Genomic DNA, 12,825 nt, shown 5'->3' with positions numbered 1-12,825 from the left:
AATTGAGAGTTTGACTCCTTTGGTTATGGAGACAAAAAAGACAACGCAGTCCGCTCCCAGTTCCCCATTGTTATTTATAAAAATGATTTCATCCAAATGATGAGAAGTGGATTCTATCGCGGAAACACATTATCTCAACATTTTATCTTCTTAGTATCGATATCGATGGATATCGGTGGAAAAAAAGAATCGATCGGAGAAGAGAGATGAGTTTGTCTTTTCTTTTGAAAATGAATTAACTTCGTCATCTTTCTGTTGATGTTTTCAAATGAAGCCTATGTACTCTATTACTTACATGAAAATAATTTATGCTAGCGCTATTACCGGAGCGAACTTAGTGAGCCGGCAAATAGGTGTATTGTGTTTGAAAAATAGAAAATTTGAAGCTACACTTGATATGTATTGTTGTTTTTGATTCTGAACGTTTAAAATTACGAAATTCTCGTAATTGAGCGCATGTAATAATTCACGTAATTTTGTGGGCGATTGCTTGGTTTACGATATAACAATCAAGTCTTATCACCAAGATCCTCTGACGCTACGAATCAAATCTGTTGTAATGAAGATTTATATTGTTTTTAATTCGTTTGAAATGGACTATAGCCAGTCGTTAGCATCCCAGTTTGCCATCCTTGAATGGCAGCAAAATATTTTCTTCGAAAAGGCTCTTGAAAATAACTCGTAACATGACAAGAAATTGTGTTGAAACGTCATTCTCCTGACTCATTACGCGTTAGTGTATTTTTTGAAAATTCGTATTCCTTTACAGCCTATAAAAATGAAGCATCCCCAGACGATAACTTCTTGCTGTGGGTTTGAAGCATTTGAGGGCTTACGCGTATCAAATGCGGATGTGCTTTTCCTTATCGGCGTTGCGCGGGTCGCGGCTGAATAAGCAAAGGAAAGCCTCCCGCGTTGCCCAAACTGCAAGTAATATTTACCACGATAACTGCTCGAAAGATAAGGTTATTTGCTGAGATCCTCCTTCCTCTTCCGCTATTAAAGTGATGAGACGATTGGCTTAGCAGCTGAATGAAGAAGAACCACCTGTTGCTCATCCATCCCTCTCAATCGAGCGTGTGCAATTTCTCATCACGTGCATGATTCAAAACGAGAAGTTTCCTGCATTTATGGCGTGATAAAACTCTACCTAAATCGGCCCGCGAATAAATATTATTGATTTACTCGGGAAAAGGTAAGCTCGTTACATTGCTCACCACAAGACTCTCAGATTTCATTGGTGCCGCTTTTCGAATTGCTCAGATGACTTCTCGCTAATTAATTAACTATATTGATGATGGGTGGCGGCGTGTTGGTCAGAGGTCGAAGGACATGAAATCTGGGACGTGCTGACGTGATGTCAATTATGTCGACATTCTAGACACCTCGGGTGATGTAGATTGCGATAAAATATAAGAACGGGGATGGTTTTTATGCCTATATAAAAGATGCGGCAAGCTAGGTCTGAATTCATGATAGAAGCTCCAGAATCATACCATCATTTGCTTCTCAATAGGAATAGTCGATTGAAGCATAGAATGGTACAGTCCGCTTGGAATAGGATGGTTTCCTATTATTTTTTTATTGCCTAAATCGAAAGATTATTACTCCTGGAGTACGTATTTCACGCTTTTAGATTTTTATATGACGATATCTATTTTTCGCGATTAAATGAAAAGTGGAAATTTTCAAGCGCGCGAAAACGCGACGGTTAAGTATAAATGCCGGGAAAAACTCCGCGTGACGTCGTTCTGCTTCCCGCTACCGCAAGTGAGGTGACCTTGGGGCGAGGCTCGCAGCGCTGATACGACGCAGGATGCTAGCAGGTAGCTAGGTACCATGCTAGCTGGTAGCGCTTGGCTTAAATAAGGATTATTATTACCTTATCAAACGAAGAAAACTTTCCGACCTTAGCCAGTTTTAATAAGTGATTATTAAGACATGTTTCCCTGAGCTCTGTTCCTCATGCATGCATTGGTAACCTCAGATGATGTAAAACTCCTATCCTCTCGTGTAGAAATTAGGTCCCTGTGACGTCACGGGGAGTGGCATCGCATGGGCGCCAATCTGGCCTTTTTCAAATGAGGATAAAATTGACCATTGCCATTCGTCTAAACCGTATTTCTAAAACCAAATAATTTGTATATTATGAATACAGTAATGGAAACTACCCTATTAATGGGAAAAGTTTTATAACCTTATTCATCATCATCATCATCACTGGTCAACAATCCTAATTATTTCTCAATAATTTTATTGTTTGTCCTATTTTTGGTACTACCGTAACTTTTGTATTGTCGTGTTTTTTTTCAATTTTATTTCTCGAATTTTGAAATGAAAGGGCATAGGAAAAATTTGGTTTTTACATCGATCCTAAAATCTTTCTTCAATTTTGGTTTTTCGGATTCAGTCTTGACGCGGTGTAAAGGCTTATACGCTTGCATGTGCTCAAATTAGGATCGGAGGGTCATGATTTATTTTTAATGGAGAATATGACGTCAAAAGGCTGAGTGTTATGAACGAACAATTGATATTCTACTAATATGACGAGGAAGAGAAGGAAAGAAACATTTGAAATGGGATTTCTGAAGTTTAGAGCAATCGTTTTGAAAAACGTAAAATTGAACTTGGAGAAATGGAATGCTATAATACGTGTGTTGAGTTGGTGCGGGGATGGGGGGTGGATTGAAGGGTGGCTGCGGTCCCTCTCGTCCCATTTCGCACAACGCTGGATTTGAGTATTTCTCGTTATTCATATTTTGGGTTCACATTCTCTTCAAAAAGGTTTGGGTTTTCGAGTTTGTAATGGAACTGATGGACGATGAATAGTGATTGCTTTATTTAGTGCTTATGTGAATTGTGTAGGACTCGTGCGAAACTTTTTGCAGAAAATTTTATGGTCAAATGCCCTGTCTTTACAGGGAAAATTGTGTGAATGGCTGCGTATTTTTTGTGCTATTTCTCAATGTTTAATGAAGTAAATAGAATTTTTTATTCATGACGCCATTCAGTTCACAAATAATCGATGTGTCTTTTTCGTGATAGGGAAGAAAGTGAGGGGTTGGAGACTGAGATAAGGACTTCGTGGCTACCTCTTCCCCAAACCTATGTCTTATTCTGCTCAGGGGTTTTTGTTGTGAGGAGATAGCTAGGAATTTCGCATCAGTCGTATCAGGGTCAGACTTTGCGGGGAGGCTTGTGGTAGACCCTGTTACCCTTTCTTTTAAATGAATAACAGGGTATAATGTGGTGGGCAAAGCCGTTGGATTATGTTTTCCTAATGGTTGAGGTTCCCACTCCCACATTGAGAGGAAAAAGTGAATGGCTTCACGTTACTCTGAGGAAAGCTGCCTCGGGAAACTCCAGGTAAGAAAAACCTCGTTGTTGTGAGGGATTGGAATGCGGTAGTGAGAGAAAGGGCGATTCAAACGAAGTGGTGGAGCATGCTTAGGACGTGAGACAACGGAGCTGAAAAAGCGATCAAATTTCGGCAACGAAATTAAGTTCTTTTTCGACGTGGAAGCTCCAATACAGGTGCTAACATTTGTTCATTGAAACGAATATTATGTCATTATTACGAATTAGCGGGTTCAGAAATATTAATAAGAGGTGGAAATAGTCTGTACCCAACCGCTCAATGGCAATGTGATGCGGTCTACTCTTATTGGAAATAAATACGGCAAATTAAAGTAAATAGATGAGACGAAGACAAGGAACACCTTGTCGCGCCTGCTGTAAGGGCGTAAGCAGGCTAAATGCTAAGGTTAAAATTTATCCGAAAACACGTTCGGTTAGTCTATAAAAAAATTAAGGACAGGAAAAGGAGAACAGTAACCGATGTTTCCGGATAGGTAAAAGAAATTAGTGGTGGAAATTTATGATAGGCCTGTTAGCCTAGAACTAGACGATAAATGAAAGCAGCGGAGCCCGATGGTGTGGGTACCCCTTCGGGCTCGAAGTAAAAGTTGGACAAAAAAATTAAGGAGGACATATTTCGCGCCGTGAAATTGGTGCTATTATTTAGAGGAATGACGGAAAGTTACTGGAAACATTTCCTAATTCTGAAAAGGAAATAAATATTGAAATAATTATTTTTATTGCAAACGGCCGTAGATTCTGATGAAGAACGACATACCGTTGCATGCCAATGCATACCGTTATTCATTATGTCGTGGGGAAAAGGGTGGAAGTATTACAATCTCTAACTTCTGGCTAAATTGCCCTTTCAACGTGACGTTATATCGTGAAGTAACTTTAATCTGAACCTTCGACGTCTTGAGGCATAGGTTAATTAGCGGTGATAATTATTTATCTCGTCATTCCAACCTTAGAAGTCGTTGAAACGTAACAGCGTCACCTCTGATCATTAATTAATGAGATTAAATATATATTTAGGATTGATTTTTTTATCAAATTTCAGTTGTTATCTCATAAAATGTTTCATCTTCTGCTCATGAAAATGCTCGCCCTTTTGATTTTTTTCAGTGCGCATTGCTTTTTGTTTTATTGTGTACTCTAATGCCAATGCATTTTTGTGCGTTAATTATGAGGACTGAATAGCGTCACCCCTCACTCTTGGAGATATTTTTTCAATGTCTCATTTTTTATGCCACTGATTTCTCGTTGTCCAGTACTTTATCGTTTTAATCAGATTGACTCATCGATCTGTGGACATTTCCCCTAGTTTGGTTATGATATTGTAAGTTCCTTTGGCTTACTTTATTTGTAATCGAATACCCAGAGAAAGTAGTGTACTGTGTCCTCCCTTTATTCACCTCGGCGTATCAACATTGGGCGTCAGTTAATCCGCTTTGTGATAAAAGCGGTGGACTTGACCTGCGGTTTAACCCTTCCTCAAAGAGAAGGACGAATACAGTTTCACTGGGTGCTTTTAGCATCAACTCGGTTTCTTTTCGGTGGAGTGTATCGAGCTTTATCCATGTTGACTCATGCTCTGAGGAATCTGTCGTCTAGGCAGCAGTGGCGTAACTGAATACTTGAAGCCCATGGTCAATTGGTCAGGAAAGCGATAAGTTGCAATGGCGCAACCAATTGCTGTTTGTGTCTTCAATTAATTTAATGGGATTTCGCGAAGAAAAAAATCTTTCGATAGGTCCGAATGTTGAAAAATTGAGACTTTATGAAAGATCGCATTATTTAGCATCGATCATTTGTCCCTGTAAATGCAACCAAATGAATGCCATGAAGAAAATTCTACTGCAACCTATAGTTTTTATTTTAATGATCATCATTTAGACCCGCCATTTTTATTTATTTTTCTTAACAGTAGGTGATCGGGGTGGAATTGAGTCGTTCACACAGACCCCAAATCTCAATTCACGAAAAGAGTTCGGTAGATGAAGGGAAAGATTAGTTACGACGATTAAAAAAATCTTTCCTGTTAAGATATAATTTTAATTTAAATAAAAAATTGGAAATAAAATGAAAAAAATTAAATTTGCCGCCGTTTTTCTTGGGTGCGAGAGATCATTCGAGTTCTGGTCCATATACCCGTTCAGGAAGGGCCATTGATTGAGAAAGGGATTATCTCACAAGATCATAATGGCGAGGACCATGAACAAGGTCGACGCGTGGAAGAATAGAGTAGCTGATAAGCGGTGACCTGCTCGGCACGAGCTCTTGACGTCACCAACTCATCTACGGAAGGTTTAAGGCCGTCGATTTGTTGCCGAAGAGATCTCGAGAAATAGCCGACTGATCGAAAAGTACCGATCTCTTCATTTTTCGAACACTACCGCAATCGGCAATTACAGAAGGAATGGTGAATGAGACCATTGCTCAGTTATGGTTAAGATCTCAAGTTTCGGTCTGGCTTCATTGCAGTGGTGATGCGTGAGGCACGCCCTTTCCCCTCCACCCCCTCCCCCCCAATCCCTCTCTCGAAGGAATATTCCTCAAGGACGCGACAATCACCCGACGGCGGCCCCAAATGCTTTTGCCCTCTTTCCTGTCCTTCGGCGCGACAATCTTCCCTCGGACGCACGCCTGCCTGCCTTTGAGCAGGGTCCAGTTCCGGCTCCACCTGCCCCACCCAAGAATGCTCCCGCCCTTTGCCCCGTCTGCTGCGAGGCGGCCTACGAATAAACTTGGAGGTGGACGGATCGAAAATCTGAAAAGCGATCGTGATTGGACGTATATTCCTATCCCTATGGCGTGCTTGGGCTGGCGAAACGAAATGACGCATTTAGAAAGAACACTTTCCTTCTAGTGTTTTGTTTTTAAATAATGAGAGTGATGAATCCCTACCGAAATGCCTGTAATTGCTTTGAATAATTATAGCCATGTAATACATCCATATTACTCACCCTTACATACCCAATACCACTGACCTGGCCATAAATTGCAGGCCATGAGTGTAGGAAACTGAAAAATCATGCTAACAGCTTTTTTAGAGGGTCGCGGTAGTCTAGTGGGTAGAGCGCTGGACTGCTGGTCGAACGGTCGCGGGTTCAAATCCTGGGTGAAGCCTTCGGACACCTCCGAATCGAAATCTTTTAAGTGCGAGGGCGCCCATGGAAAGGATGTAGCCCCCTTACACTGAATAAGTGATGATCGCACTCCTGAGGCTAGGTCAGGGTTGAGCTCTACCCTCACATATCCAAACCAACCTTCAGGCTGAATCACTGTTTGTCGTCGCGGAGAGCTCGAAAAATAGGCGACTGATCGAAAATCCGAAAAGCGATCGTGATTGGACGTAGGCGGACGTATATTCTTATATATGGCTTTTTGTGGTGAGAAGGTTGCTAGGAATTTCGCAGCAGTCGTATCAGGGTCATATATTTTGTGGGGAGGCTTGCGGTAGACCCTGTTATCCTTTCTTAACAGGGTTAAATGTGGTGCGCTAAGCGGTCGGATTATCTTTTCCCAATGGTTGAAGACAAGCAACTCCCATATTGAGAGGAAAAATTGAATGCCTTAACGTTACTCTGAGGAAACTAAAAGTCATTGAAAACCCACCGCGCGCTTTACTTGTGTGCTCGTTACTTTGGGATGCCTAATGTTTTAATGGAGGACCAAACGAAGAATCTACTGATAAATATTACATGATATGGTAGTTTTTTTATTTTTCAACTTGATTCCCTCAAAAATTTCCTTGCGATCAGTTATGCGCATTTCAAAGGATTATAATCAATTGATGCTGTCTGTTTTTATCATAATATGTTAATTGTTAGTAGGTAATACACTTCTATCCTCCATGTGTGATGCGGCGAACTTAGAGCGATAGTGAATAGCGTGGAGTGGAGGAGGAGACGAGTGGAGAGCCTCCTCTTTTTCGGGGATGATCGCGAAAGACCTGTTCGTGGAACGCGACGATAGGGCTGCAGATTTACACGGCGCCCCTTCAGAGGTGGAGACGTTGGCAGGAGACGACCTTGGGCCTCCTCTCACTCTCACAATCAGTCTTTATTCAATCATACGATTATGGGCGTCAGTAAAGTAGAAATACGTTGGTAAAAAGTTTAGGCTTGGATTTTCATTCAGTTGGAGGTACCCGGATCAAAGGTCTCTCTAACGGGGACGGGGCCTTTCTCCTGACGGGTATTCAAGATTCTTGTCTGGTGATTTAGTGATGTTCTCACCTCTGTCCTTTGTTCCATCCAATGCTGAACTTTCTATTGCTCCGAAGAAGTTTGGAGAAATATATGCGCTGATTATAAGTATGTATTAAATGAAGATTAAAAATTGCAACTTGCCGGTGATGAAAAAGTACCAAATCCATATGAAAATAATATGGCAGTATTTACATATATTTAACTGAAGCCGCTATAAAATTTCCTCATGATTTATGATGCGCGTCGGATAGTAATTAAATTCCATAGATTTCTCATTTTATTTCTTTTTATGGCTGATTCGCGATAATTTAATTAATTAATTTCCGTCGAGAATTTAGTGATTCAACATTATCTTCAGGTGATTTTTTTATTCAAACCAATATGAAGCTCATGGAAATATGTGGTTTGACTGCAAATTTGGTCGTAGTGAAAAGGTTTTTTTAACTGGAAAATTGGTAGGCCTCTCTTCGATTTTTAAATACTGAATTGAGTAAAACGAGTGTCAATAAGATTGCGTGTCTTTCTTATTGGCTGGTTATTTACTTGCATGATGATCCTCCCGATTTTAATTGGGAATATTTTTTATTACCTTCAAGGATTATTTGTCCTCTGTCGAGCTCCTTGTCTTCCAAATTGTCTCGCATCATTCTTTCTAGGAAATGAATGGGCCGTGGGATATAATACAGGACTGTATGTTCCCTGGTAGGACACCACCCAGTGGTAGGACACGTCCTAAAATCACCACCTCTTCTTATCTCCCGCCTCCCATTCTCGTCCATCATAATAAGATTATAGGAGAGTATGCAATACCCTCTGCTGTCAATATTGCTGTCACGTTTGACGTTATCATGTTTGGCATTTCCGTGTCTCTTCGCCGCAAAAAGAATGAGATGGCATCATCTAACATCAGAAATTTTTCTCTTTACGGTATTAGAAACGATTTTACAGTTTATTACCAGAGTTATGCATTGCGGTATTTTTTATATATGACTTCATGTTCTGAGGGATAGCTTTACCATTGTATTGGGAAATTCTATTGCCACTAGGCACATTTCGCGTGTAACGTCAACGCTTGATCTAAAATTAAAATGTGTGTCAGTCAATCTCGTAAAGGACCACCTATTATTTAGTTACGTTTTTATTCCTTTTATGATAGCTCAATTCTGAGGAAATTAGGTGGAATACATAGCCAATAGTCATGTATTCAATGTGGAAAAATGAATTACCCGTTACCAATGAAGTGAAGTGTGCATTACTCTGTCTGAATATCTTTCTGGGGATGAAGGTGTTTGAGGAGCTGTTTGTCCTCATCCTCATGTTCTTGCTATCCCGAGGACAAGTCCTTTTGGGCTGGCGAGCGCCTTATTGTGTAAACGAGATTATTTCGTTTGTATAGTTTTATCTTCTGATGCCTCCCCAATGTCTATAAATAGTTGTCTGCTAAAGCAATGCTAGCAATTAATATGCATCGGAGAATTCGGTAAAATTTAAGCCTAATTCCCTTCGTGACAGGCATGGCCATACATTACACATTATTAACTAAATGTATCTCTGTCTAACATTCATAAGTACCTATTAGAATATTAATATGTTACCTTTCGCGTATTACAACCATGCTAATTAGATTTGCGGCACTTCCGTTAAATTTTTGGTGATGTATAACCCACTCAACCTTCTGCCTTCTCCTTATATCATACGGAAGTTTTCTCACCTCACCAGCATTTCATTTAGCATTTCGTCGATCCTTCTCCCCGTTCTCTTCACCTTCTCGGCAGATATTACCTTTACTTAATGCACGGGAAAACTTCTTATACTGGCATTTCTTAACAGAGTCATAATTTGGCTGTAAAAGTAATGTCATGTTATGTATGCTTAACCAAAGATTTCTGCTTTGACCCTGATGACTATGTCTCCTATTAATCTCTCGTGTTTTTTTTTCCTCTCTGCTGCCGTAGGCGCTGGGCATGGAGGAGTGTCAGAGGAGAATCCACGCAATGGTGTTGGAGGCGAAGAAGGAAGCCAAGCTCCCGGAAGACAAGCCGTTGACCGTCCTCGTGAGTAAACAAACAAACCTCGCGCGCCTCGCAGACAACGCCCCCTTCCTCACCCCCCCCCCATTCATCCCTCACTCTTCATCCCCATCGCTGCTTCCCGAGGACGATTCGAACCTCAAGTTTTCGGCGCGCCCGAGAAACCCGCTGCTCTCGTGCGTGCGTGTTTGGTGGACTTACCTTCGAGAGAATATGCACTCAAGCTCACCCGTCTCTTGTTATTAGTAATTTGAAGTCCAGGATCGGGGCAGCCGATAACTCAATGCTTACAGACGTATGAAACTATCATCCAAATTCTCCAAATGCTCATTGTTACTCTTCTATGTTACTTTCGGATGTCTTTTAACTTCTTTTAGTTATAGTGATTTCAATTGTTGTATGATGTCAATCAAATCTGGAAAGAAGGAAGGAAAATATAAACAAAATGATAAAAATGAAAAAATCGATTTGCGAAGATCAGCTTGGCCGTAGTCAAAACAATCTTTTTCAAGTTTTCGAGCAGTTGAACGTTGCTGCGTGTCGTCGGCCCGTTAATCCTGATCTAGAAGTTTTCACTACTTGCCTTTAATACGGTAATGGATCATAGTGAAAAGACAGGTAGTAGAAAGATTGTTAGATACGATTGTGGAAAGGTGCAACTATCTTTCTTTTCAATATGTCGTACTTCCGCCATGTCTCGCCTGTATCGGTTCAACTTATGAGGTAATGGATTATTTGAAAAATTTTAATCCTGCCGCGGAAGAAGGATTTCCTTCCTTCCATACTATAATGGATGACTTGAAAATTTTTACCGAAATGTCTGTCGACGTTAGCCACTAACGGTAGAAACGCCAAATTAACAAATCCCAAATTCCGCTTTCTTAAAATGTAGGTTTATGTCGTCTCTGTGATTTTATGTTGTAAAGTTCCTTGAAGTTTTGGATCGGTCCGTAGTTAATCTATTTTGTACTTTTTACCTGTGTACTCCAATGTTGACTGGCGGGACAACATAGAATAGCTGTGAGAAAGCATTATCTCTTCGTCCGATCGTTGTGCAAGCAACCGTGGGAAAATAATTCATCTCTTCCTCACTTGTTTACTTTTCCGCTTATCTACTCCTTATCCGCCTCCCTAGAAATATGTTGACAAACTTCTGCTCTGCAATCTAGGTGTTTCACATCGTAACAATACTATTGTTGCAATACAGAGATGCGTTCTATCATTCCTAATTGTATTATAATATCTAGAAGTGGGAAATAGTTTGATCCAACTATGGTAAATGATGTAGCTTAATGTTGTGATTTTTTCGATGTCATGCAAATTTCAGACTTTCTTTTTTTATTTTATTCCCTATATTTTTGTTGAGCGTATATTTCTTGTTGTTCATATAATTACATTCTAAGTAGAGTTAGAGAAAATGACAGCAATTAAGAATCCAGTAAAATTTGTTATCTCGTGAAAATAATTTTGTGTTTGGAGTTGTCGGAAGGGTGTCTTTATGCTGGCATGCCTCAAAATAATGTATTTGTTTTGAGATTCGTCTTAGTTTTGCTCAGCGATTCCTGTAACCTTGAATGTGCCAGGGTAACCCGTGGCTAGCAAATTGTTTAGCGCAGAGACATTAAACCCTCTTTCTGAACTAGCTAACCGACTGCAGCGAAAAATATTTATTGCATTGAAATTTTTTATTTATTCTTTTGGATAACATTATTACTTGACTCAAGTGCCCCAATTGTAGTTTTTAACGTATAAACTCTTTCTTAAGACCTCTTTCCTCAGAAATGATTTATTATTATTTCAAGCTGGCCGAAAAGTGAAATTAAGGCTTCTTGTTTTTTTTTAACCCTTTTCCAATGATTATTGACACCTGCCCTCTGTTGTATGAATCTGTTTAATCTATGGTGGCGCTCATATCCGTGTCACCTGATTCAATCTCCGTTGTGTGCGACCGCTGTCTTCGTGAGGGTCTTCGCTCGTCAATGAATGTCTTCCTCCGCCTTGCAGGGTTTGAGCCTCAGTGGGTGTGAGTCTGAGGAGCAGAACAATGAGCTGCGGGATGGGATCATGAAGAAATACCCGGATGCGGCTCTCGAAGTCGTGGTGACCAGTGACACCGTCGGATCCATTGCTGCCATCAGCGACGCCGGTGAGTTCACTGCTTCTCAGAAAAATCCTGTTGCAATCGCCGATGATAGTACCTATTTATGTACCTATCTATGGAACCCTGTATAAGATCTTGGATTGCAGATTATCAACTGACGTATTTCTTTTATCCTCATGCGTTTTTCATCGTGTATCTACTTCTTGCTTGTAGGTATGCTATATTAATTGGTTTTAAGCTTAAATCATGGCTGTTTATTATATGTTCCATTTATCAGATCTAGCGTGCCTTGATTGGGTCGGTCAGGGAATCTAGTGTGTGACGCTTGAATTCTTTGTGCTATCTGTGACATTCCATTTCCTTTGAAAAACACGTCGTTCATTGTTTGTTTGCTACCGCACTTATAATCTAATCTTTATCTTTGCTAATTTACTTGTTGTAGGTCGTCTTTTGCAATACTCCGAACAAAATTTCCTGATCTTTCAGGGCTTGTCATGATAGTTTTTGTTCTTATATTTGGGAAATCAAGCTACGCGATTTGATATGAAAGGCCTCTTTCGCTCTTTATTGAATGGGTCTTCACATTAACCCAATGTTTTTTTTCGGAATTCATTATTAAATTAAATTGAAAAGAAGAGCTTTGTGCTTTCACATTAATATTTATTCACGATCAGGTTTCAACGTTAGACGTCATCATCAGGTGAACTCTACAGAAGTCCATCACATCCTTTTATACCAGGCTAGGAGGGGTAGGGAGGAAGGTAATTAGGTTGAACGGATTGGTCAACAGAGAAGAGGGAGGGGGAAAAAACTTGGTCTTATGGTATGAAAGAAGTTAGGGGGAGGAGGCTCCCTTAGGGAGGGCATGGCAGGTGGAGGGGGGATGGTTCAGGTGAGAGAGAGGCGGAAGAGTTCGTCATGTCATTAGCCCAGGAATTTAGGAGTGGGAGGCTTAAAAGAGGGGAGTGTGAGTCATACAAAAATTCGTTTACAAAGTTTTCATTGGAACGTACGTGCTGCAAAATTTCCATCTGTTCCAAAGCGTCTAATCTAGGTCCTTTAGGTTCAAAATGAAGCAAATCAAAAACAAAATCACTTTGATGATTGTTATCTAACAAAT

At 40.3% G+C, this 12,825-nt stretch overlaps 1 protein-coding gene across 1 annotated transcript in view; it reads left to right on the top strand.

Moving 5' to 3' along the window:
• Positions 1-12,825, top strand: part of LOC124153363 (N-acetyl-D-glucosamine kinase) — a 70,309-nt gene that overhangs the window by 39,130 nt on the left and 18,354 nt on the right. The window contains exons 3-4 of the mRNA XM_046526476.1: positions 9,530-9,628; positions 11,609-11,750. Of these exons, the coding sequence (XP_046382432.1) occupies positions 9,530-9,628; positions 11,609-11,750 (241 nt within the window). The remainder of the gene's footprint in view (positions 1-9,529; positions 9,629-11,608; positions 11,751-12,825) is intronic.

This window comes from Ischnura elegans, chromosome 2 (genome assembly GCF_921293095.1).
Source record: "Ischnura elegans chromosome 2, ioIscEleg1.1, whole genome shotgun sequence".
NCBI lineage: Eukaryota > Metazoa > Arthropoda > Insecta > Odonata > Coenagrionidae > Ischnura > Ischnura elegans.
The sequence above is the reverse complement of the archived record's forward strand: the minus strand, read 5'-3'. Positions and strand labels throughout refer to the sequence as shown.